Source organism: Sapajus apella, unplaced genomic scaffold (genome assembly GCF_009761245.1).
Source record: "Sapajus apella isolate SASKATOON/1434 unplaced genomic scaffold, GSC_monkey_1.0 scaffold36, whole genome shotgun sequence".
Taxonomy (NCBI): Eukaryota; Metazoa; Chordata; class Mammalia; order Primates; family Cebidae; genus Sapajus; species Sapajus apella.
In genome coordinates, this window is record NW_022436976.1 from 20,724,990 (window position 1) to 20,747,013 (window position 22,024).

A 22,024-nucleotide genomic window follows, 5' to 3' on the forward strand; every position below is an offset into this window, starting at 1 on the left:
TTTTTTTTTTGGGACAGAGTCTCATTCTGCCAACCAGGCTGGAGGGCAGTGGTGCAATCATAGCTCACTGTATAACTCCTGGATTCAAGCAATCCTCATATCTCAGCTGCCCTAGTAGCTGGGACTACAGGGATACATCACCACAGTCAGCTAATTTTTTTTTTATTTTTGTAGAGGCAAGGTCGTACTATGCTGCCCAAGCTGGTCTCAGAAGTCCTGGCTTCACGTGGTTCTCCCACTTCAGGCTGCCACAGAGCTGGGATTACAGTCATGGGCCACTACACCTAGGCTAAGTGTTAATTCCACCATGCTCCCAGTACTTTTTTCCTGCCATTAATTTTAGACAGCCGTGTTATTCTTCAGCATAAGCCAAAGGAGAAAATCTCTTCTGGCCTGACTCAAAGGACAGGATTATAGATTTGAGTAGCCTGGAGTAGCTGGTATCTGTGCTTTGGTTCTGAGATGGCCCTGGTATACACCCTCAAATACAGTAGGTAGGCTTTTAGGAGGCTGAGCTAGAGTGTGCCCTGCAGGGCAATGCTCAGAAGTACTTCCCAAATAATGTGTTTATTTAGAAAGAGAATAGAATATGGAGAGCAGGCCTGTTGTGGTGGCTCATGCCTGTAATTCCAGCACTTTGGGACCCCAAGGGGGAGGATCACTTGAGGCCAGGAGTTCAAGACCCACCTAGGCAACATAACAGAGACCCTTATCTTTACAAAAACAAAAAGATCTGCATGACCAGGCACAGTGGCTTATGCCTATAATCCCAGCACTTTGGGAGGCCAAAGCAGGTGGATCACCTGAGGTCAGGAGTTCGAGACTAGCCTAACCAACATGGCTGGGCATGGTGGCACATGCCTGCAATCCCAGCTACTTGGGAGGCTGAGGCAGGGGAATTGCTTGAACCCGGGAGGTACAAGTTGCAGTGAGCTGAGATCTCACCATTGCTCTCCAGCCTGGGCAACAAGAGCGAAACTTAGTCTCAAAACAAGAATATGCAGAGTTACCTGCTAAAGCTACGGTGGTTAGTGGTGGCCATGGCAGTTTAAAAGGGTCCTGGTGAATGGCTGGAAAATAATCTAGAAATGATATGGGAAGAATGGTAGAGAGAACTGGGGCTATTTTTCTCGGGGGAAAAAAAGACAACTTAAGTCAGAGAAGTGGTGCCTAGCAACTATTTTCAATGATCTGAAGAGCTAGTGGATTTAATTTATGTGACAACAAAAGACTGAAGTTGGACAAACGGATGACAGTTTATGGATGACAGTCTCAAGGAGCTGGCTTTCATCTCGGTATAAGGGGAAAAACCTTCCAACAATTAGACCTGTCCAGCAATGAAAGAGCCTGTTTCCAGGGGCAAGTTAGCTGTCAGCTGCTATAGAAGGGATCCAGCACAGAATAGCCACTTGGACAGAATGACTTAAAATCCCTTCCAATTCTAAGACATGAAGAAATGGAACAAATAATTTAAATTAACACATTCATTGTTATGCATAGTGTTTAGTCTCTAAGAACCCTAGAAAACCAAAACAGAACTCTGAGCTCCACGGAAAGGAGATTTTGCATTTTTTTTCTTGCTCCAAGCTAGATCCTTGATTTGTTTTAAAAACTAAGCCATAAAGTAATACAAGTTAAAAAAAAAAAAAAATCTATCTCCCTTTTGGAAAAACTAAATTATGTCCTGAAACAGTATTTACAGTTACCATTTAAGAAAACTGGGAAACTGTACTCACATATGCAATCAATATTTTATAGCTCTCTTGTAAACTACATTGGCTATTCTATCAGAGTCATGTAGAAGAAAAAATATAGAAGCAGTTGAGTTCAAAAAACAAAGCAGACCAGAAGTTGAATCAGATATATCAGCAACCCAGCACATTAAAAGACCCTGAAAAAAATCCATCCAATTAGACATACAGGAAAACTTAGAAAACTGCCCCTCTTAACGATGACCTAATTTGTTTCTGTTTTTGTTTTTTGAGACAGAGTCTTGCTCTGTCGCCCAGGCTGGAGTGCAGTGGTGTGATCTAGGCTCACTGCAACTTACGCCTTTCGGGTTCAAGTGATTCTCCTGTCTCAGCCTCCTGAGTAGCTGGGACTACAAGGCCAGTAGCTCAGACTACAGGCACATGCCACCACACCTGGCTGATTTTTGTATTTTTAGCAGGGAGTCTTTTTGTATTTGTGGAGGTTTCACCATGTTGGCCAGCCTGGTCTCGAACTCCTGACCTCAAGTGATCTGCCCACCTTGGCTTCCCAAAGTGCTGGGATTACAGGAGTGAGCCATCGTACCCAACCAAGCTGACACAATTTTTAAAAAGCACGTATGGCCAGGCCCTGTGGCTCACACCTGTAATCCCAACACTGTGGGAGGCCAAGGTGGGAGAACTGCTGGAGTCCAGAATTCAAGACCAGCCTGGGCAACACAGTGAGACTCCATCTTCAAAAGAACTTTAAAACTAGCTGTGTGATGTTGAGCAACTATAGTCCCAGCTACTTTGGAAGCTGAGGTGGGAGGATTACTGGAGTCTGGAAGGCTGAATCTGCAGTGAGCCATGATCACACGACTGTACTCCAGCCTAGGAAACAAAGAAGACTGTTTTTTTTTTTTTTTGAGACGGAGTTTCGCTCTTGTTACCCAGGCTGGAGTGCAATGGCGCGATCTCGGCTCACCGCAACCTCCGCCTCCCGGGTTCAGGCAATTCTCCTGCCTCAGCCTCCTGAGTAGCTGGAATTACAGGCACGCGCCACCATGCCCAGCTAATGTTTTGTATTTTTAGTAGAGACTGGGTTTCACCATGTTGACCAGGATGGTCTCGATCTCTTGACCTCGTGATCCACCCGCCTCGGCCTCCCAAAGTGCTGGGATTACAGGCTCGAGCCACCGCGCCCGGCAGAAGACTGTTTCAAAAAATTTTTTGAAGTAATTATAGATTCAAAGAGTCTTCCAAATGAGGTACACACATAACTTCAACGCAAATAGTTTTGTTTGGACAAGACTGAACACAAGAGAAGTCCAAGGGAAAACAGAAGGACAGAACAACTAAAATAGGGGGTTTACAAACAGGGAGCAAGTGTTTGTAGCCTCTGCTGGGTGGTACGCGTGCGCGCGCGCACACTCACACACGGACACACACACAGTTTAAATCCCACTAGATTGTACCAGTGCTTCCATTCAAAGCACCACATTCACTGAGGAAGATTATAAATGAAATCAAAGCATTAGGACTCCCGAAAAAAAGGGAACAAACAATAGAGAAACGCCTACTTGCCAGGCATTTTACATAGACGACCCCATCTGACCTGACCCTCGGGAATCAAGCTTAATTAACTTCCTCCAAAGTTTACAAGCCAGTAAAAGGTGGAGCCAGAGGTATGCCTGCCTCCAAAGCCCACCTATATTTTCTCTACAGCATATAGCCAGCTCCCTGTGCCTACCACTTCCTGTGCCAAAGGCCACTGGCTACCTCCACCTGAAACTTCTCACAGGTATTTTAAACTCATCATTCTCTTGAAGCCTCGACTGCCCTCCTTGTGTTAAAGGGACCATTTTTTCCCCAGTCATTCAAGTTCACCCTTTCAAAGGGCAGCACTTGGCTCTGCCCTGCCCACCATTCTCCTACAGTCATATCAGACACTGCGATCACACCCCGACTCCTCTCACATCCCCCTCTATCCATCACTGTTACCCTAGAACTCATCTAAACTGTTGGGCACCATCTTAGCTGTGCTCCAGTTTCTCCCCACTACAATCCACTGCACATTTTGCTATGAAAAAGAGCCACCAAAAGGACTTTGAGAAAGGCATTCGTTACCCATGACCTACTATGAACTCAATCTGGAATTACCCGTAAGCCCCAAGGGGCATTTCTAGCTTCTTGTCTAGAATTCCTCCAACTCTGGGTTTCAATGAAGGTTCCTTTAACTGTTTTTTTCCAGACGTGGGATCTCCCTGTGTTGCCTAGACTAGAATGCAGTGGCTATTTACAGCCAGGATCATCATGTACTACAGCCTTGAACTCCTGAGCTCAAATGATCCTCCTGCTCAGCCTCCCAAGTAGCTGGGACTACAGGTGTGGTGTGTGTCATCTCACCTCGCAAAGTTCCCTTAATTTTAATTGTCTACTCCCAGACATGATCCCTACATCAAAAATACCCTGCTTTCACGTGTTTCTACCTGCTACCACCTTACCAACCTTCAAGGTTCAGTTCTAATGCTGTCTTTCCCAAGGCCCTCTCTTGTCCAAAGATGCAACAAACAACTATTAAGCACTGTATGTTAGACACTAGAGATCTTTTAAATGAATTTTTAAAAAGTTTATACAAGTAACTCTTCTCTCTACTGTTCTTAAAGAAGTGTTTTCATTCCTTTGTGGTTTTTTTTTTTTTTTTTTTTAGATGGAGTCTCACTCTGTCGCCAGGCTGGAGTGCAGTGGCGCAATCTTGGCTCACTGCAACCTCCATCTCCCAGGTTCAAGTGATTCTCCTGCCTCAGCCTCCCAAATTACTAGGATTACAGGTGCCCACCACCATGCCCAGCTAATTCTTTGTATTTTTAGGAGAGACGGGGTTTCACTGTGTTAGCCAGGATGGTCTCAATGTCCTGACCTCATGATCTGCGGGCCTCAGCCTTCCAAAGTGCTGGGATTACAGGCGTGAGCCACTGCGCCCAGCCTTCGTCCCTATTTTTACAGCACTCAATATAATTTGCCTTATAAAATAATTAATTGGATGTATTTTTATCTTGGAAATTGTTGAAGGTAGAGACCATTTCTTACTCTGATTAACAAAATGCTTTCGAATAGACTGATTCTACAAGTGCTTAATAAGTTTAATGTCTACCCATTTGTCTGCCAATACTGACAGCCTCTTAACTGTTCTCCCTAGTTTCACTCTAGAATCTTCAACCCCAGTTTCCAAATAGCCTGAGTGATCTATTCAAAATGTGAATCAGATGTCAGTCCCATGTTTAAAAACAACATCTACACTGTGGATTAGGCAATGGTTTCTTCTTAGCTATGACACCAAAAGCATAAGCATAAAAAAAAAAAATTAATCAACTGGACTTCATAAAAATAAAAGTGCTTCCAAGGGAGCCATCAAGAAAGTGAAACAGGTTAGGAGAAAATATTTGTAAATCATATATCTGATAAGTGACTTGTACCCAGAATATATAAAGAATTCAACAAGACAAAAGAGCCAGTATTTTTATTTTTTATTTTTATCTTTTGGGGTTTCACCGTGTTGGTCAGGCTGGTCTTAACTCCCGACCTCAGGTGATTTGCCCACCTTGGCCTCCAAAGTGCTTGGATTACAGGCATGAGCCACCATGCCCAGCCCAAAAGGGCCAATTTTTAAATGGGCAAAGGATTTGAAAGGAATTTCTCCAAAGACATGCAAATGGTCAATAAGCATATGAAAAGAAGTTCAACATCATTAGTCCTCAGAGAAATACAAATCAAAGCCATAATGAAATACCACTTTACATTCAATAGGGTAGCCAAAAAGGGAGGGAGGAAGGGAGGGAGGGAAGAAGAGAAGGTTGGTTAAAGCGAACTAAGCATGATGTGACAAGGACTCCATGCTTCTATATTTGAGTCCTTGTGAAATTGCCTTTGCATAATTATAACTCAGGAAATTATGACAGTTGAAGAAATCAGACCTAACTGATTCCATCTTGCTTCTAACCTTTAAGCTGCTTTTGTTCATTCCTGGGTGCAGGCCGAACTAACTTTGGGAAGGAATTCAGTACTACATGGTTTGACTTTGAAACAAAACTGGTAACAGCCCTTTCCCCAAAAGGCCTCCTTCTTGCCTGGGGACCAGTCTGCCTTTGAAGGACTAATTAGCTACAAGATTAGAAATTATAGGCCGGGCATGGTGGCTCAGGCCTGTAATCCCAGCACTTTGGTGGGCAGATCACCTGAGGTCGGATGTTCGAGACCAGCCTGACCAACATGGGGAATGCTTCCCCTTCTCCCCGCCCACGTCTCTACTAAAAATAGAAAATTGGCGGGGCATGGTGGTGTATGCCTGCAATCCCTATAATCCCAGCTACTCAGGAGGCTGAGGCAGGAAAATCACTTGAACCCAGGAGGCAGAGGTTTCCATGAGCCGAGATTGCACCCCTGCACTCCAGCACTGGCAACAAGCACGAAAACTCCACCTCAAGGGAAAAAAAAAAAGATTAGAAATTACAGTTTAGGGGTCATGCAGCCTCTGGCTCCAAAAGTCCGAACCTCCCCAAATTGCTTCCTGGGGATAACATCACTCTGTAAAACCTAAGATCAGTGCTTGAGATATTTTGCAGACCCTGCGCTCAATGGATCAGCTGACACTATCCAGACCCATAATCTGGCTCAAATTCTGCCATCCCACCCAGGAACAGAAGACAGCAAGAAAACCTCACTTCAACCCCACGTGATTCCATCCCAAACCTGACTAATCAGCACTCCCCACTTCCCAAGCCCCTACCCGCCAAATTATCTTAAAAAAACTCTGATCCTTGAATGCTGGGGGAGACTGATTTGAGTAATATGGGAGACTCCAGTCTCCCATACATCCAGCTGTGTGTGAATTACTCCATTGCAATTCTTCTGTGTTGATAAATCAGATCTGTCTGGGCAGCAGGCAAGGTGAACGAACCCGCTGGGTAGTTACACTTGTGGACGAAAACTGCAACCTAGCTTAATAGGTAAATAAGACTGAAAACCTAATTTAGGAGTATGCGCCTGTAACAATAGCTGAGGCTTGGCCAATCCCAGGGCCATACTTCAACCATTCATACATGCTGAGTGCTCAAACTGTGTTCAAATAAGGCAAATACCAAGCTATAACCAATACAGCCATTCTGTATCTCACTTCCAATTTCTGTAGTCATTTCTTTTTTGTCAATAAATCTTCTTCTAGCATGTGACTGTGCTGGAGTCTCTGTCAATCTGCTGTGATTCTGAGGGCTGCCCGATTTGCACATCTTGTTCATTGCTCAATTAAACTCGGCTGAGGTTTTTCTTTTATCAGAAGGTAAAAGCTGCTGAGTGCGGTGGCTCACGCCTGTAATCCCAGCACTTTGGGAGGCCAAGGCGGGTGGATCACGAGGTCAAGAGATCGAGACCATCCCGGTCAACATGGTGAAACCTCGTCTCTCCTAAAAATACAAAAAATTAGCTGGGCATGGTGGCGCGTGCTTGTAATCCCAGCTACTCAGGAGGCTGAGGCAGGAGAATTGCTTGAATCCAGGAGGCGGAGGTTGTGGTGAGCCAAGATCGCGCCATTGCACTCCAGCCTGGGAAACAAGAGTGAAACTCTGTCTCAAAAAAAAGAAAAAAAGAAGGTAAAAGCTGACAATGATGAGAAGAAATTGGAACCTTCATTCATTGCTGATGGGAAGGTTAAAATGATACAATTGCTCTGGAAAATAGTCTGGCACTTCCGCAAACTATTAAACATAGAGTTACCAAATGAACCTGTAACTCTACTCTTAGGTATATACCCAAGAGAAATGAACATTTACATCCATACAAAAACTTATATACAAATGTCCCATAGCAGGAAACAACCCAAGTGCCCATTAATGAATGAATGGACAAACTAAATGTGATATACCCATTCAACAAAATATTCGGCAATGAAAAGGAGCAGAGTACTGATACATACAATATAAATAAACCTTAAAAACATGCTAGGCAGCCAGACACAAAAAAAGTCACATATATTAATATAGAACTATCCAGAATAGGCAAATCCATACAAACAGAACTAGAGTATTATTAACTGCCCAGGGCTGGAGCAAGGGGGAAATGGGGAGTGACTGCTGATGGGCACAGGGTTTCTTTCTGGGGAAATGAAAATGCTCTGAAATCAGATGTGGTGATGGTTTTACAACTCTGTAAAACATAGGAAAACCTCTGATTTGCACACTTTTAAAGAATAAATTTTACTGTATGCAAATTTTATATTCAGTATAGCTGTTACATATAAAAAATAAAGTAATAACCTAAAAACCTTCCATGCATTCTCATCCAGGTACAATGAAGCCCAAACTCCTGGCCATGTCTCAAGGCCCTATACCTACCTTTCCAGCCTCCACTTCAACCATATCTCCTCCCCACTGACAATGCTCGAGACACCAGCCTCCTCTCCTCTCCACTTACTCAAAGTTCACTCCTGTAATTTGGCTCTTTCCACATACTGTTTCCTCCTCCTCAAATCTTATTTTTTGTTTAAGACAGTTCTCACTCTATCACCCAGGCTGGGATTACAGGTATGAGCCACTGTGCCGGGCCTGCTACCAAATCTTCACACGCCTAGCTCCTACCCTTATTCTGAGTTCAGCTTAAACATTACCTCCTCAAAGAGGCCTCTAACTTCACAATCTCAAGTAATCTTCCCAGTCACTCTCCCTCACTGTACCATCTTATTTTCTTTCAGCAGATACCAGTACTTTCAGAAGATACCAGGTACAAGGCATAAGGTATATGAGGTGTCTTATTTTTTCTGTCTCCTCTCCTCTCATTATAGCCTATTAAAACATTGGTTGAACTGAACCATCATGAAAAAAATTTACTGTTCAAATGGCAACAGACAATAACTGAAATTATGAAATACAACATCTTACAGAAGATAATGAATAACAAATTAAAGATACCAATGGGTATAAAAGAATTTTAGAGAAGAAAATGACCTATAGCTACAACAGGTGTGGAAAGGCTTCATGGAAGCAATGAAACTGGAAATGGACTTTGAGAGATTAACAGAAGCATGAAAAGCATTACAGGGAAAAGGTACATGTGAACAAAGCATTCCTTGCTGCCTTGTCTATGACCCCCATGCTTTACAGCACGCATGCGCACCACCATGCCTCCTGGGAACGCAATGTGGAAATTAGAACTCAAACCCTACACTGTCGGTACCTCAAGGGCAGAGAACAAGCTTTATTTTTTTGCATGCCTCCCTATACCTAATGCTGGGACATGTAGCAAATGGGACAAATGAATAATAAAATAACATCAAGTTCAGGCATTATTCCTGAACTCTTACCATTATGATGAAAAGCAATTTCTACCTCTTCACAACACAGATGGCTTCTATTTCAGAACTCACTTGGTCCTTTTTATCGTGGGAGGAGGAAGTCAGTGCTTCTTTTTTCAGGTTTTTAAAAAAATGTTTTAGGGACAGAACGACAACAACAAAAAGTACATCCCTCTAACCTACCCTTAAAGGGCCTCTGAGCCTCAGCATACTTGTTCCCTGCTACAGCCACGGTGCTATGGTCCCAACACGCCCCCAGCTTCATACACTGAAACTTCATAACCAGTGTGATAGGATTAAGAGGTGGGGCCTTTCAGTGGTCATGAGGGTCCCTCCCCTGTGGCATGGTGGCTCACGCTTGTAATTCCGGCATTTTGAGAAGCTGATGCAGGCAGATCACTTGAAGCCAGGAGTTCAGACCATCCTGAGCAATATAGCAAGATCTCATTTCTACCAAAAATCTAAAAATTAGCCAGGTGTGGTGGCACGTGTTTGTAGTCCCTGCTACTCTGGAGGTTGAGACAGGAGTGCTGCTTGAGCCCAGGAGTTCCAGGCTGCAATGAGCCAAGATCACACCACTGCACTCTAGCCTGGGCAACAGAGCAAGGCCTCATCTCCAAAACAACCAACCAATCCACCCCACAAAAACAACAAATTAAGGCTTCTGTTTTATAAAAGTGGCTTCATCACTTTGGGAGTTTGAAGCAGAACTGCTTGAGTATAGGAGCTCAAAACCAGCCAGGCCAACAAAGTGAGACCCTGTCTCTAGTTGAAAATTTTAACACTTAGAAAAAATAAAAAATAAAATCAAAGAAGCTTAATGTGGCCTTTGGCCCTTTTCCCCTTCCATCCTTTCTGTCATGTGAGAATACAGAGTTCAAGGTGCAATCTTGGAAGCAGAAAACAGGCCTCACTAGACACCAAACCTGCCAGCACCTTGATGCTGGAATTCCGAGCCTCCAGAACTTATGAAAACTAAGTCTCTGTTGTTTATAAATTACTCAATCTCAGGTAATTGGTTATAGCCACACAAACAGACTAAGACACACTGTCCCTACATGGCATTTACAAGACATGACTATTTTACTAGTTTCTAGAATACTGAGATGTCAGTATGACATAATGGGAAGAAGTTTAATCCTAGCTATGGGGCCCCAGGTTTGAATACTAGTTTCTCTTTAACTAGCTGTTTGACTTAGGACAAGTTACTCAACCTTTCTGAGGCCACATATTTGTTTGTAAGTAAACGATATAACAACCGCTCTGGAGATGTGTGTGTGGACAGCTGTTTGACTTAGGGCAAGTCACTCAACTTTTTTGAGACAGCATCTCGCTCTGTTGCTCAGGCTGGGGTGCAGTGGCTCAAACACAGCTCACTGTAGCCTCACTATAGACTCGCTGTAGCTTTCTGGGCTCAGGTAATCCTCCAGCTCAGTATCCCAAGTAGCTGGGACTACAGGCATGTGCCACCACACTGGCTAACTTTATTCTTTGTAGAGGGTCTTGCCATGTTGCCCAAGCTGGTCTCAAACTCCGGGGCTCAAGCGATCCATCTGCCTTGGCCTCCCAAAGTGCTGGGATTACAGGTGTGAGCCACTGCACCTGACGACCAAGTTACTTGCTTGACCTTTCTGAGGCCATTTATTTATTTGTAAAGCAAATGATATAATAACAACTGCTCTGGAGATCTGTGTGGGGATTAAAGATAATATGCATTCATTAGTCAGTCTAGGGCCTGGCAGACGCTTTGCCCACTGCAAATGCTGGTTATGATCAATTACAAGAATTATAAAATGTCAGGGTCACAGGTTACTGCTGCCCAGACAGAAGGTGCTGAATATAAGAAAATAGTTGATTTCTGGCTTCTTAGAAGTTAGATGATAAACAGGAATGACTCTGCATTATTTCAGTATTATCTGTCTGGCTAAGTAAGGGATGCTTGCTGCTGGATCTGCTGTTTAAGTAGTACAAAAACTCTCAGAACTTGGAGGTAAGATTACTAAAATACAACATCAGCCATTTAAATTCAACTTCATGAAGCTGTACAAACAAGACCTTTTGTACTACATTTTAAAGGCCAACTTGAGAACTCAACATCAAGTGGAAGGGGTAAAATACACAGAGTATTCATAAAGACTCTATTATCTACTCATGCTTTAAAAAACAAATCTAGTTTAGGGCAGGTACAGTGGCTCACACCTATAATCCCAGCACTTTGAGAGGCTGAGGCAAGCCGATCACTTGAGGTCAGGAGTTTCAAGACCAGCCTGGCCAACATGGTGAAACCCCATCCTTACTAAAAAATGAGACAGTTGTGGTAATGTGTGCCTGTAGTCCCAGCTACTCAGGAGGCTGAGGCATGAGAATCGCTTGAGCCCAGGAGGCGGAGGTTGCAGTGAGCCAAGATCACACCACTGCACTCCAGCTGGGCAACAGAGTGAGACTCGGCCTCAAAGAAAAAAAATATATCTAGAGTTTGCTAAAGGAAAATACATGGTTGAGATACCCAATCCATAGTCCATTGTGAAAGTACACCATCTAAAAACTTACAAAGAAAACAAAATGTCCAAGTCCTTAAACCTTCTCAAAATATGCACCAATACCGGAGTGTTAAAGGGCAGACTAGCATAATATAATACCATTTAAAAATTTACTTGGTAGATTTTGAAAAGAACAGGTAATTCAACATGCCTTTCACAAAGGGTAAATTTAGAACAGTTTGAAGTCTGATTTACAAGTTTTAGGATTGTTTGCCATCCTTGAGTGCCAGAAGCTAAAAGCAGAAGTTTAAATGCATATACTACGATGCCACTATGTTTATGTATATCTTAAAGGCAAGCACAAGTAATGAGGGGAAAGGTGATATGGAGCAGGCATGATAACCCTTTCCTTTGACAATATCATTAGAGATGGATGCAGACTAAAATGATAATAGAAAAGGTAAGGCTGAGCCATAAAAGCAAGGACCTCTTGTGGACCATCAACAATCTCTAGAAGACGAGTTTCAGGTATGTTGTGACGATGACCACCCAATCTTTTTGTAGCTGTACTCATTTGTCAGAACTCAGCTCAGGGATCACCTCCTCTAAAAAGCCTTCCCAAATCTCACCTCCTCGTAAATGCTGGGTTAGCTAGCTGCCCCTTCTGTAAACATGCACATCTAGAAGCCTCAATTAATTTTTTTTTTTTTTTCTCAGAGACAGGGTCTTGCTCTGTTGCCCAGGCTGGAGTACAGCAGCATGATCATAGATCACTTCAGTCTCAACCTCCTGGGCTCAAGTGTTCTCTTGCCTCAGCCTCCTGAGTAGCTGAGAATACGAACCACACCAGCTAATTTTTAAAAATTATTTTTAGTAAAGATGAGGTCTCGCTATGTTGTCCAAACTGGTCTTGGACACTTGGTCTCTAGCAATCCTCCAGCCTCAGCCTCCCAAAATGCTGGGATTGCAGACGTGTGCACCCACACCTGGCCCAATTATGTTATTTTCTTCTTGTTTGCCTACCTACCTGCCTGCCTCCACCAAAAAACAGCAGCTCCTTCAGGGAACAGACCTTGTTTCACCTCTTTGCATCCCACAAGCCAAGACTGCCTGGCACTCAAACATTTGTTGAAAGACACATTTACCAGGACATTCAGTGCAGCACACTCTGTACATCGAATGACTATAAATAACCTAAATTCTAGTCAACAAGGGACTGATTAAATTGTGGTCCCAGGACTCCTATAAGTCCGTGAGACTCAGGGGTCCATGAGTTCTCCTTTAACTACATGTGTATAAAGCCAGATAGTCTTCAAATACTTTAACCAAAACAACATAGCACCACAGACTGAAGAGCCAGATACGAGAATAAAGTTTTCTTCTATTAGGCCAGAAAGATTTGCAAATGTGCAAAAACAACAGTACTTTTCTCATTAGATGTCATTTTGGAAAATAGCTAATTTTCACAGAAACATGTTAACACACAGTGGATGTATTATTTTTGATGAATTGATATTTTAAAATTTTCTCAATTTTAAGTTCAAATACATTTAACATCTATACTTATAACCCACATAAACAAAGGTTCTTCGGGGTTCTAATTTTCACATATGTTAAAAAGGACCTGAGGCCAAAATGCATGAGAAAGGCTAAAGAAACTGCGATTTATCTATACAATAAAAGATAATGCAGATATCTTTTTAAAAGAATAAGGTAAACTGATACATGTTGGTAGAAACCAATATATCAGCCAGGCACGGTGGCTCACACCTGCAATCCCAGCACTTTGGGAGGCCGAAGCAGGCAGATCATGAGGTCAGGAGATCAAGACCATCCTGGCTAACACGGTGAAACCCCATCTCCACTAAAAATACAAAAATGAGCCAGGCGTGGCAGCCCAAGCCTGTGGCCCTAGCTACCTGGGAGACTGAGGCAGAACTACTTGAACCTGGAAGGCAGAGGTTGCAATGAGCAAAGACCACGCCACTAGCCTGGGTGACAGAGCAACACTCCATCTCGAGAAAAAAAACAAAAACAAACAAAAAAAACCACTCTCCCTATGACTTAAGTTCTATTTTGGCCAGTAGTTTTATTCCTAGAAACCTATCCCAAAGAAGGTATATTTCTTCAGTGATTTGTATACAATGACATTCATAAGAGCATTCTTAATCAGCAAATTATGCAAATAACCCAAATGTTCCACACAAGATTGGTTAGACACATTCTAGTTCATTCAACCTGTAGCACATTCACCCAGGCAGGCCCTCAGGGCAAAATCCTAGGATTCACTGTAGACTTCTTTCTCTCCATTACCTCTCACAATCAATTCATTACGTCCAGTCAGCACTGCCTTCAAACATATCTCAAACCCCTTTATTTCTCTTCTCCTTTGCCACCAATGAGTTCAAACCATAGGCCACTCTTTTCATCCATACTGGTCTTGCTCTTGCTCAGCTGGAGTCAATTCTCCACACTGCAGGCAAAAGATCAACTTTTAGAAGGTAAATCTTTTCATGTCATTGTCCTATGTATAAAACCCTTCCTTGGCTCTCCAGTGTCCTTAGAAAAAAATCCAATCCTTACCAGGATGCTCCAGGCTCTATCTGATCTGGCACCTGTTCATCTCTCTGACCTGACCTACTTCCACATCCCTTCTGCTCGCTAGGCTCCAAACACAGCGCCACTTCTTTCTGTTCCTCAAACCCACTATGCTTACTCCCACCTTAGGGCCCTTGCACTTTCTGTTCCTTCTGCCTGGAACACTCCATTCCTAATCATCACATGCTCATTCCTTACAGTATGAATGACATTCACCTCCTGTGAGAGGCCTTTCCTCATCACACAACCTGGGATAGCCATCTTTAATTTATTTACTTAAATTACCCTTAAGGAATTAAGGGTAATTTTTACTTGCTGCTTTCATTTCTTCTACCAATTTACATTTTCTAAATTTTCTACAAGGCATAACTTTGATCAGAAAAGGCTACTTCTAAAAAAGTGATCATGGTGGGGTGCGGTGGCTCACGCCTGTAATCCCAGCACTTTGTGAGGCCGAGGCCAGAGGATCACGAGGTCAGGCATTCAAGACCAGCCGGGCCAAGATGGTGAAACCCGTCTCTACTAAAAATACAAAAATGAGCCAGGCATGGTGGCAGGTGCCTGTAATCCCAGCTACTTGGGAGGCTGAGGCAGAGAATTGCTTGAACCCGGGAGGTGGAGCTTGCAGTGAACCAAGATAGTGCCACTGCACTCCAGCCTGGGAAACACAGCGAGAGTTCGTCTTTTTTTTTTTTTTTTAAAAAAAAAAAAAAAAAAAAGATCCTGATCAGGCATGGTGGCTCACACCTGTAATCCCAGCATTTTGGTAGGCTGAGGCAGGCAGACTGTCTGAGCTAAGGGGTTCAAGACCACCCTGGGCAATAAGTAGAAACCCTATCTCTACAAAAAATACAAAATTATCCATGCTGGGACTACACATGCCTGTTAGTCCCAGTTACTTAACAGACCGAGGTAAGAAGATCACTTGAGTCTGGGAAGTCGAGGCCTCAGTGAGACATGCTCATGCCACTGCACTCAGCCTGGGTCACAGAGTGAAACTATGCCTCAAAAAAAAAAAAAAATACACCCCACTGGAAGAATGTGCAGATTCAGATGTGCATGTGGCTAAGGCAGACTTACAGTTATGGAATACCTTATTCAAGTCACAAATAGTGTTCTTCAAACGTATGAAAATCCTCAAAGAAACCACAAAAGCAACAATAACAAGTGGATGTGGAGTGGACCTTTTGACTGTAGAGGTCTCCAAACCAGTCAGACCCTCGCTTGACCTGTGCTATATCCTGAATCTCACCAAGCTAAGCGGAAATGGAATAGAACATACTCTAGAAACCCAGTAATAAGCCAAGACTCTTTATGATCTATAAAAAGGGATAACTATTGAAACCTGTTTTAGATACATTGTTGAACTCTGGCTCTCAAGTCTCTCTAATACAATGTCCCCACCTTCCAGTTCTCAGAAGTTTTCCCTCTTACATAAGACACACATTTATACTTAATAAGCACCAAAACCGTGAGCCCTCTGAACTAGGCCATCTTTTCAAAAAGAGGCTCAGCCCATAGACTAACTTGAAATGCTATTCCCAGCTGCAAAATCCCAGCAAGAGCTGCAGTTAATATTGAGAGCAGAGGCCGGGCTTGGTGGCTCACCCCTGTAATCCCAGCACACTGGGAGGCCGAAGTGGGCGTATCATGAGGTCAGGAGTTTGAGACCAGCCTGGCTGACATGGTGAAACTCTGTCTCTACTAAAAATACAAAAATTAGCCAGGCGTGGTGGTGAGCACCTGTAGTCCCAGCTACTCCAGAGGCTGAGGCAAAATCACTTGAATCTGGGAGGCAGAGGTTGTGGTGAGCCAAGATCGAACCACTGCACTCCAGACTGGGGTGACAGAGGAAGACTCTGTCTCAAAAATATATAGAGAGAGACAGCAGAAACAGGTTTGTTCCTGAACACCTTTTATCTCACTCAAGTCCAAGATGCTTCCAAATGGAGATTTGCCAGTCTTTCTGCACTTGAGACAGTAGATCCAGTGTAATGTGATTTTTAAAAATATCACTATTTGTCCAACCTTTAAAACAGGATTTGCATATCCTTTAAATATGACCCAATAAAACAATTTATAATTAAATATCAGAATTTGTAACAGGACTCACTCCAGAGTGCCAGTCCTGTGTATGTACTCATACATACATGTGCATGCTCATACACACACACAGAAAAGCTAATATTCCTTATGACAGAGTGTAAGACCCAACTCCTGGCAATCTAAGAGAACTCTCCCTTCTATTTACTCTTGCAGCGTGCTAAAGAAAATCTGAGCGAAAGAATATGGGGGTGAGTCTTCAAATGAGGTATCTGATAAGCCTCCCCCTGCACCACTCTAGGCACTACAGGAAGGGCCAATGGATAACAGCTATCAGGAAGCTAATCTCAGATCCATGTTAAGTACAAACTTTTATCATAAATCAGAGCTAATCAAACAAAATGGACTCTATGCTATCGGTTGACTTCTGGAGTAAGATGTACTGTCCAGAATTTGTGATCCAGGTCTTTAACACAGACTTGGTAAACTCCTTTTATGCATTAGGTACTTTGCCTGATCCCTGTCCTCCAACTTTCAGAGTGGAAACTGGACCATGGTGTAGGTAGGAAGGACAGCAAAAGGCCCAAGAATGGGCCAGGTGTGGTGGCTCACACCTGTAATTAATCCCAACATTTTGGGAGACTGAGCCAGGAGTTTGAGACTAGCCTGGGCACCAAAGCAAAACTCCATCTCTATAAATAATAATAATAAAAATAAAAGAGGCACAAGATTATCTTAAACAATGCTATTGCCCAGTACCTAGAACACTGATGCACAGCAGCCACTCAGCAGATATCTTACTGGGTGAGAGACAGGCATTTTTACACTGTATGATATGTGACTGCAACATCAGAATGAACAAGGATATGTGCAGAGGAGGCTGGGCGTGGTGGCTCACGTCTGCAGTCTGCAATCCCAGCACTTTGGGAGGCCAAGGAAAGTGGATCACCTGAGGTCCCAAGCCGGAGACCAGCCTGGCCTTGAAACTTCGCAGAGATGGTGAAACCTCATTTCTATGAAAAATACAAAAAATTATCCAGGCGCGGTGGCAGATGCCTGTAATCCCAGCTACTTGGTAGGCTGTAGCAAGAGAATCTCTCGAGCTGGTGAGGCGAAGGTTGCAGCAAGCCAAAATAGCGCCACTGCACTCTGGCCTGGGCAAGAGAACAAGACTCTGTTTCAAAGAAAAAAAAAAAAAAAAGACATACACAGAGGAAAGAGAATTCTGCCAGAGCAGGTGAGGGAAGACTTCCAAGAAGCAATGACATCAGAGTAGCCCTTTCCTGAAAGCAGCTTTTCACCAGACGGCAGGAGGAAGAAAGCCATGTAGACAAGTGTGCCCAAATCCAGGCTGGAGCAGATGGCCGGAGCTACTTTCCAATTCAAATTCCTACACGGTTCTATTTCCTGGGTTTTTGTTGTGCTTCATCATCTCCTTCGAACCTTCCATTATAAAGGGTAAATACAGAAGGGTGGTTGTGCTTCCCACTAGGAAATTCGCTAAAAGTAAACAGCAGGTAACAGAAAAATAAATACTGTGGAATGTTTTATTTACCAGGCAATGGGCCTATAAGATTCTCAGACCTTCTGAAAGTGAAAAATAATCCGATAACCCAAAAGTTCACTAGAAACAAGCCACTTTCAAAACAAATTGCTGTCCTTTATTTTTCTTCTTTCTTTGATGAAGTTTTTGTTTTTTAAATTGGCTTATGCGAAAACTGCTTGATTCCCAACAGAAAAAAGGAAATCTAAACATTGCATGGTCACTTCCCAGGAGGGAACACTGGGGAGGAAATGAAGGCGTTTGAAAGAGAATGGAAACTAAAATTTAGAACAGAGGAAAGTTGAAATTAAAAAAAAAAAAAAAAGAGAGAACAAGGGAAAGAACAAGTGGAAAATTTTCAAAACCCCTAAGAAAGTGCAGAAATAAGCCACTTCGCATCACTGTCTTTAAAAATGTAAAGGGCTACAGTCCAGTCCCAAGATGGACAGTGTGAAGCCCTTTATGCCAGAAGGAAACAAGTCGCCAAGTCAGGTACAGAGAATTACGGAATGGGCTCATCTCTTCTCGCTGTCTTCCTTCACTGACTCCATCCTCCTAACCAAGAAGCCCAACCTAAACACAAATCCCTTAGGATGAGAGCCAGCCTTCCCTCTAGGCTGCTCTCCCCTCAAACCGCATTCCAAAGGCAGCATTCCAAGAATAAAATGCAGTTGAATGTATTAAAATCAAAATAGGCGCACTTGAGGTAACAATACCCACAAAAGAAAACTCAAGTGCAATTTGGTACACATAATTCTTCCTTCTGAGACATGGGGGTGGGGGAAGAGTTTTCTGTAAAAGCCAGCTTTTTCAACGTGCTTAAGAAGTAAGAAATAACACTCTGGAGATACTTCTTAATTCCTTGCTTTTAAGCTTTCCTTTTGTTTTCCGACACCACCCTCCACCTTCCTTTCCAAACCAATCTGTGCTTCTGAAATGCAGATGCTCGGATAATTAGTGCATGATGGGCAATAACCACCCCGGACACCCTTGAGAACTGCAGCCACAGTAAAGGACCCCCGCTGCCAAGAACAACTTTTCATAAAGGAGTTGCTAATTACCAGCATTTCCATCCCAGAATGGTTAAGAGCCTCGCAGCAGCACAGCCGCTACCTCTCACCTTTGAATGCCAATTCATTGGGAACCGGTGTGAACGTGGAGTGGGAGGAGAGGGGGGAAAGGGAGGCATTCAGTACTGTCAGACTAAGAAATCAGGCGATCTATATCCCCAAGTTCACCGTCAGCCAAAGGAGGCATCTCCAGCCAAGGGAGGCAACTCAAGAAGCCATTTCCAGGAAAGCTGCATTCAAAATGTAATTTATCAGAACGAGTCTCCGACGAGTCTCCACATCTCTAGGCCCGGCGGCTTGGAGAGGAGGGGGAATTGTCGGGAAGAGTTTACCTTAGAAGGCGGCAGCGAACAGACAGGCCTTTCAAAGCCACCCAGAGCTCTGCCCCGAGGCCCGAGGCTGCGTGGAGGGGCTGGAGAAGCGCGTGGCTGCGAGCCCCACGGCGCCACAGGTTCCCCGGCGCGCAGCCCCGCCTGACTGCCACAGGTGGGCGGCGCTCCGCCTCGGGGTTCCCGCGGGAGGGGGCGCGCGGCTCTCTAAGGACTCGGGGGAGGAGGCCAGGGAGGCCGGGGTTAAGGGGTACCGGGCCGGCTCTGCCTTGAGGAGGCAGCGTGAGAGGTAAGCTCGGGGTTTTTCGCTGCGTGGTTCTCGACCCTCCCTCGGCTCGGTGGCCCGGGCTTTTCCTTGCGGCAGGAGGAGCGGTGGAGAGAGGAGCCGCGGGCACCTCCCACCGGCCGCCCCGCGAGCCTTGGCCTCCTCCCCGGGCGCGGTTAAGCCGCGCGGCCGCGGGCCGCCAGCTGCATGCGCCCCGGCACGTACAAGCCTGCACGACCACATGCGGGCGGGGGAAGGGCACAGCAATCCGGGAGACCCGGCCCCTCCAGGGCCTCACCCCAGCCCAACGCGGCTCGCTCCCGGCCCTCGTCCCCGCAGCCCCTCACCGGTGTTGGCTTTGATGTTCTCCCGCAAGAAGTGGCCGCTGGAGAGATGCTGGAGACCAAAGTTCTGGGCGATCCTCTGGCACACGGTGCCCTTGCCCGAGCCGGGCGGCCCAAGGATGACCGCGCGCAGGAGTTTGGAAGCCATTGCCTTCGCGAGGAGGGGGGGCGGCCAAACGCGCAGCCCAGACTGCAGCCCCGGAGGGAACCCCGGGAAGTTTGTTTCTCGGCCCCCTACCTCTGGCACCCTCCGCTCGCACTGGGACTCGCCGGCCGCCCCTACAGGGGGAAGGAGAGACTTTTAAGACAACCCCTCCCCTCAGCCCTGCGCCGGGACCGACTCGCAGGCGGAGTGAGCGCCACGCTACACCTCCCCGCCCTCCTCCACCTCCTGGCCCTCCTCCACCTCCTCGCCCCCACGCAGAGCTGCTGGAGCGCGCCGGTGCCCCGCCCTGCCGGCTCGGCCTCCAGAGGTCAGAGGTCGGCCCGATCAGTCCCACCTCCATCCTTTCCTCCAACTCGCGCCCCACGCCGCGTCCGAGAAGGGAGTCGGGCGGCCGGGCATCCCCCAGCCAGTCTCCGTCGGGCCGGGGAAGCTGGCCCAAGGGGGTCATTCAAAGCCTGCTCCCGCCGCCCCACGCACCGAGCGGCCTAGAGGCTGAGCCCCTGCCCTGTACTCGCACGTGTGCAACGTGTGGTCGGCGTCTCGGTCCCTCCCCGCGGCTGTCACATCCCCCGGAGTCTCAGTGGTCGCCGCTGCCCGCCGCCTGCGCGCGCTCGGAGGGGCCCACCTCCGCCCGGGGTTGGCTGATGCGCTCCCGGGCCGTGGGGCGCGCGACGAGCCCGAGCCCCGCGCCTCGCCTCCAAAAGCAATCAAATAAAACACACACCTTGGCTGGAGGCAGCGCTCTGAGAAGCTTCCAGCCCGTTTCCCGCAGGGCGGCGCCGCCTCCGCCCGCCGAGTCTCCGAGCCCGGGCCGGCAGCGCGGGACTCGCGCCTTACGTAAGCCTGGGAGACCGTCTCCGCGCGAGCCGCCGGCCGCCGCCCCCTGTCTCTCCTCCCCTCCCACCTAGCCTGTCCGGCCCACGTGCTCCCCGCGACCCAGCGAGGGCTGCCGGGGCGAAGCGAGGTGCAGACCACACAGGGTAGAGAAACCCCCTTTTTTTTCCCACGATTGCCTAGGGACCGCGGTCTACTGCAAGGGGAGGAAAAAATACAACTTGTTGAGCGCCTACTGTGCGCCAAGTTCACGGCTAGGTTATTTCATTGTGTTTACAGCCGAGGAAATGAGACATGGAGTGTGACCATGCATTCAATGATTCATTTGGCAAATTTTTACTGAGTGCCTACTACGTGCCAGAAACTATTCTAGGCGCTTGGGATCTAGCCGTGAGCAAGAGATTGAATCCTGCTCTCAAGAAATTGCGTCCTAGCGGGAGGTTGGAACCCAAGAGTGACTGACTCCAAAGTCCAGGCGCCTTGGGGAACAGGGAAGAAGGGGATGTCACTCACCTGTGCGACCTTCTTGATAAATAATTCCAGGACTTCCATGCCCGTTATTTTTGTGCTGCACGTATAACTCACCAAGTTCAAATGGAATCTGTCTTCCCCCAACCCCATCCTCCCCTGCATATCCCAATCCACATTCTGTTAGATCTGTGCTCACAGCCTTTAATTACCCACCCAAAGTAATGAGATAGCTGCTCGTAAGACTCCAGTTTCTGTGCCATTCCATTTTCCGTGCAGTTGCCAGGAATACTGCTAAAGTGAAAATCAATTTCTATTATTTCTCGACCTCAGATACTGTCTTCCATTCAGGATAAAGTGAAAAATCTTCGGCTGGGTGCGGTGGCTCACGCCTGCAATCCTAGCATTTTGGGAGGCCAAGGCGGGCACATCACCTGAGGTTGAGAGTTCAAGACCAGGCTGACCAACATGAAGAAACCCCGCCTCTACTGAAAAACAAAAATAGCTGGGCGTGGTGGTGCATGCCTGAAATCCCAGCTGTTCGGGAGGCTGAGGCAGGAGAATCGCTTGAACCCTGGTGGCAAAAGTTGCGGTGAGCTGAGATCGGCCGTTGCGCTCCAGCCTGGGCAACAAGAGCAAAACTCTGTCAGAAAGAAAGAAGGGAAGAAGGAAGGAGAGAGAGAGAGAAAAGAAAGAGAAAAAGAGAAAGAAAAGAAAGAGAAAGATCTTCAGCAGGGTTGCAGAGACACCTTTGCATTTTGTGGGCCCTCTCCTCTGCCTTCCTTCCACAGGCCACCTGCCTTTCAGGATATCCATTGTAAAGTTTCCAACACCAATACCCGGGGCTCAGA

The 22,024-nt window shown here is 45.9% G+C and overlaps 1 protein-coding gene across 3 annotated transcripts in view; it reads right to left on the bottom strand.

Annotated features, from left to right (window-relative positions):
- Positions 1 to 20,766, bottom strand: part of AK4 (adenylate kinase 4) — a 77,631-nt gene extending 56,865 nt beyond the window's left edge. The window contains exons 1-2 of one of the 3 annotated variants that reach the window (XM_032296733.1): positions 20,596 to 20,691; positions 19,709 to 19,984 (exon numbers count right to left, since the gene is read on the bottom strand). In XM_032296733.1, coding sequence (XP_032152624.1) covers positions 19,709 to 19,853 — 145 coding nt within the window. In that variant the 5' untranslated portion in view covers positions 19,854 to 19,984; positions 20,596 to 20,691. Of the gene's footprint in view, positions 1 to 19,099; positions 19,582 to 19,708; positions 19,985 to 20,595 lie in introns of those variants that run through there. The other 2 variants (XM_032296735.1, XM_032296736.1) reach the window with 2 other exon arrangements.
- Positions 20,767 to 22,024: the final 1,258 nt, after the last annotated feature.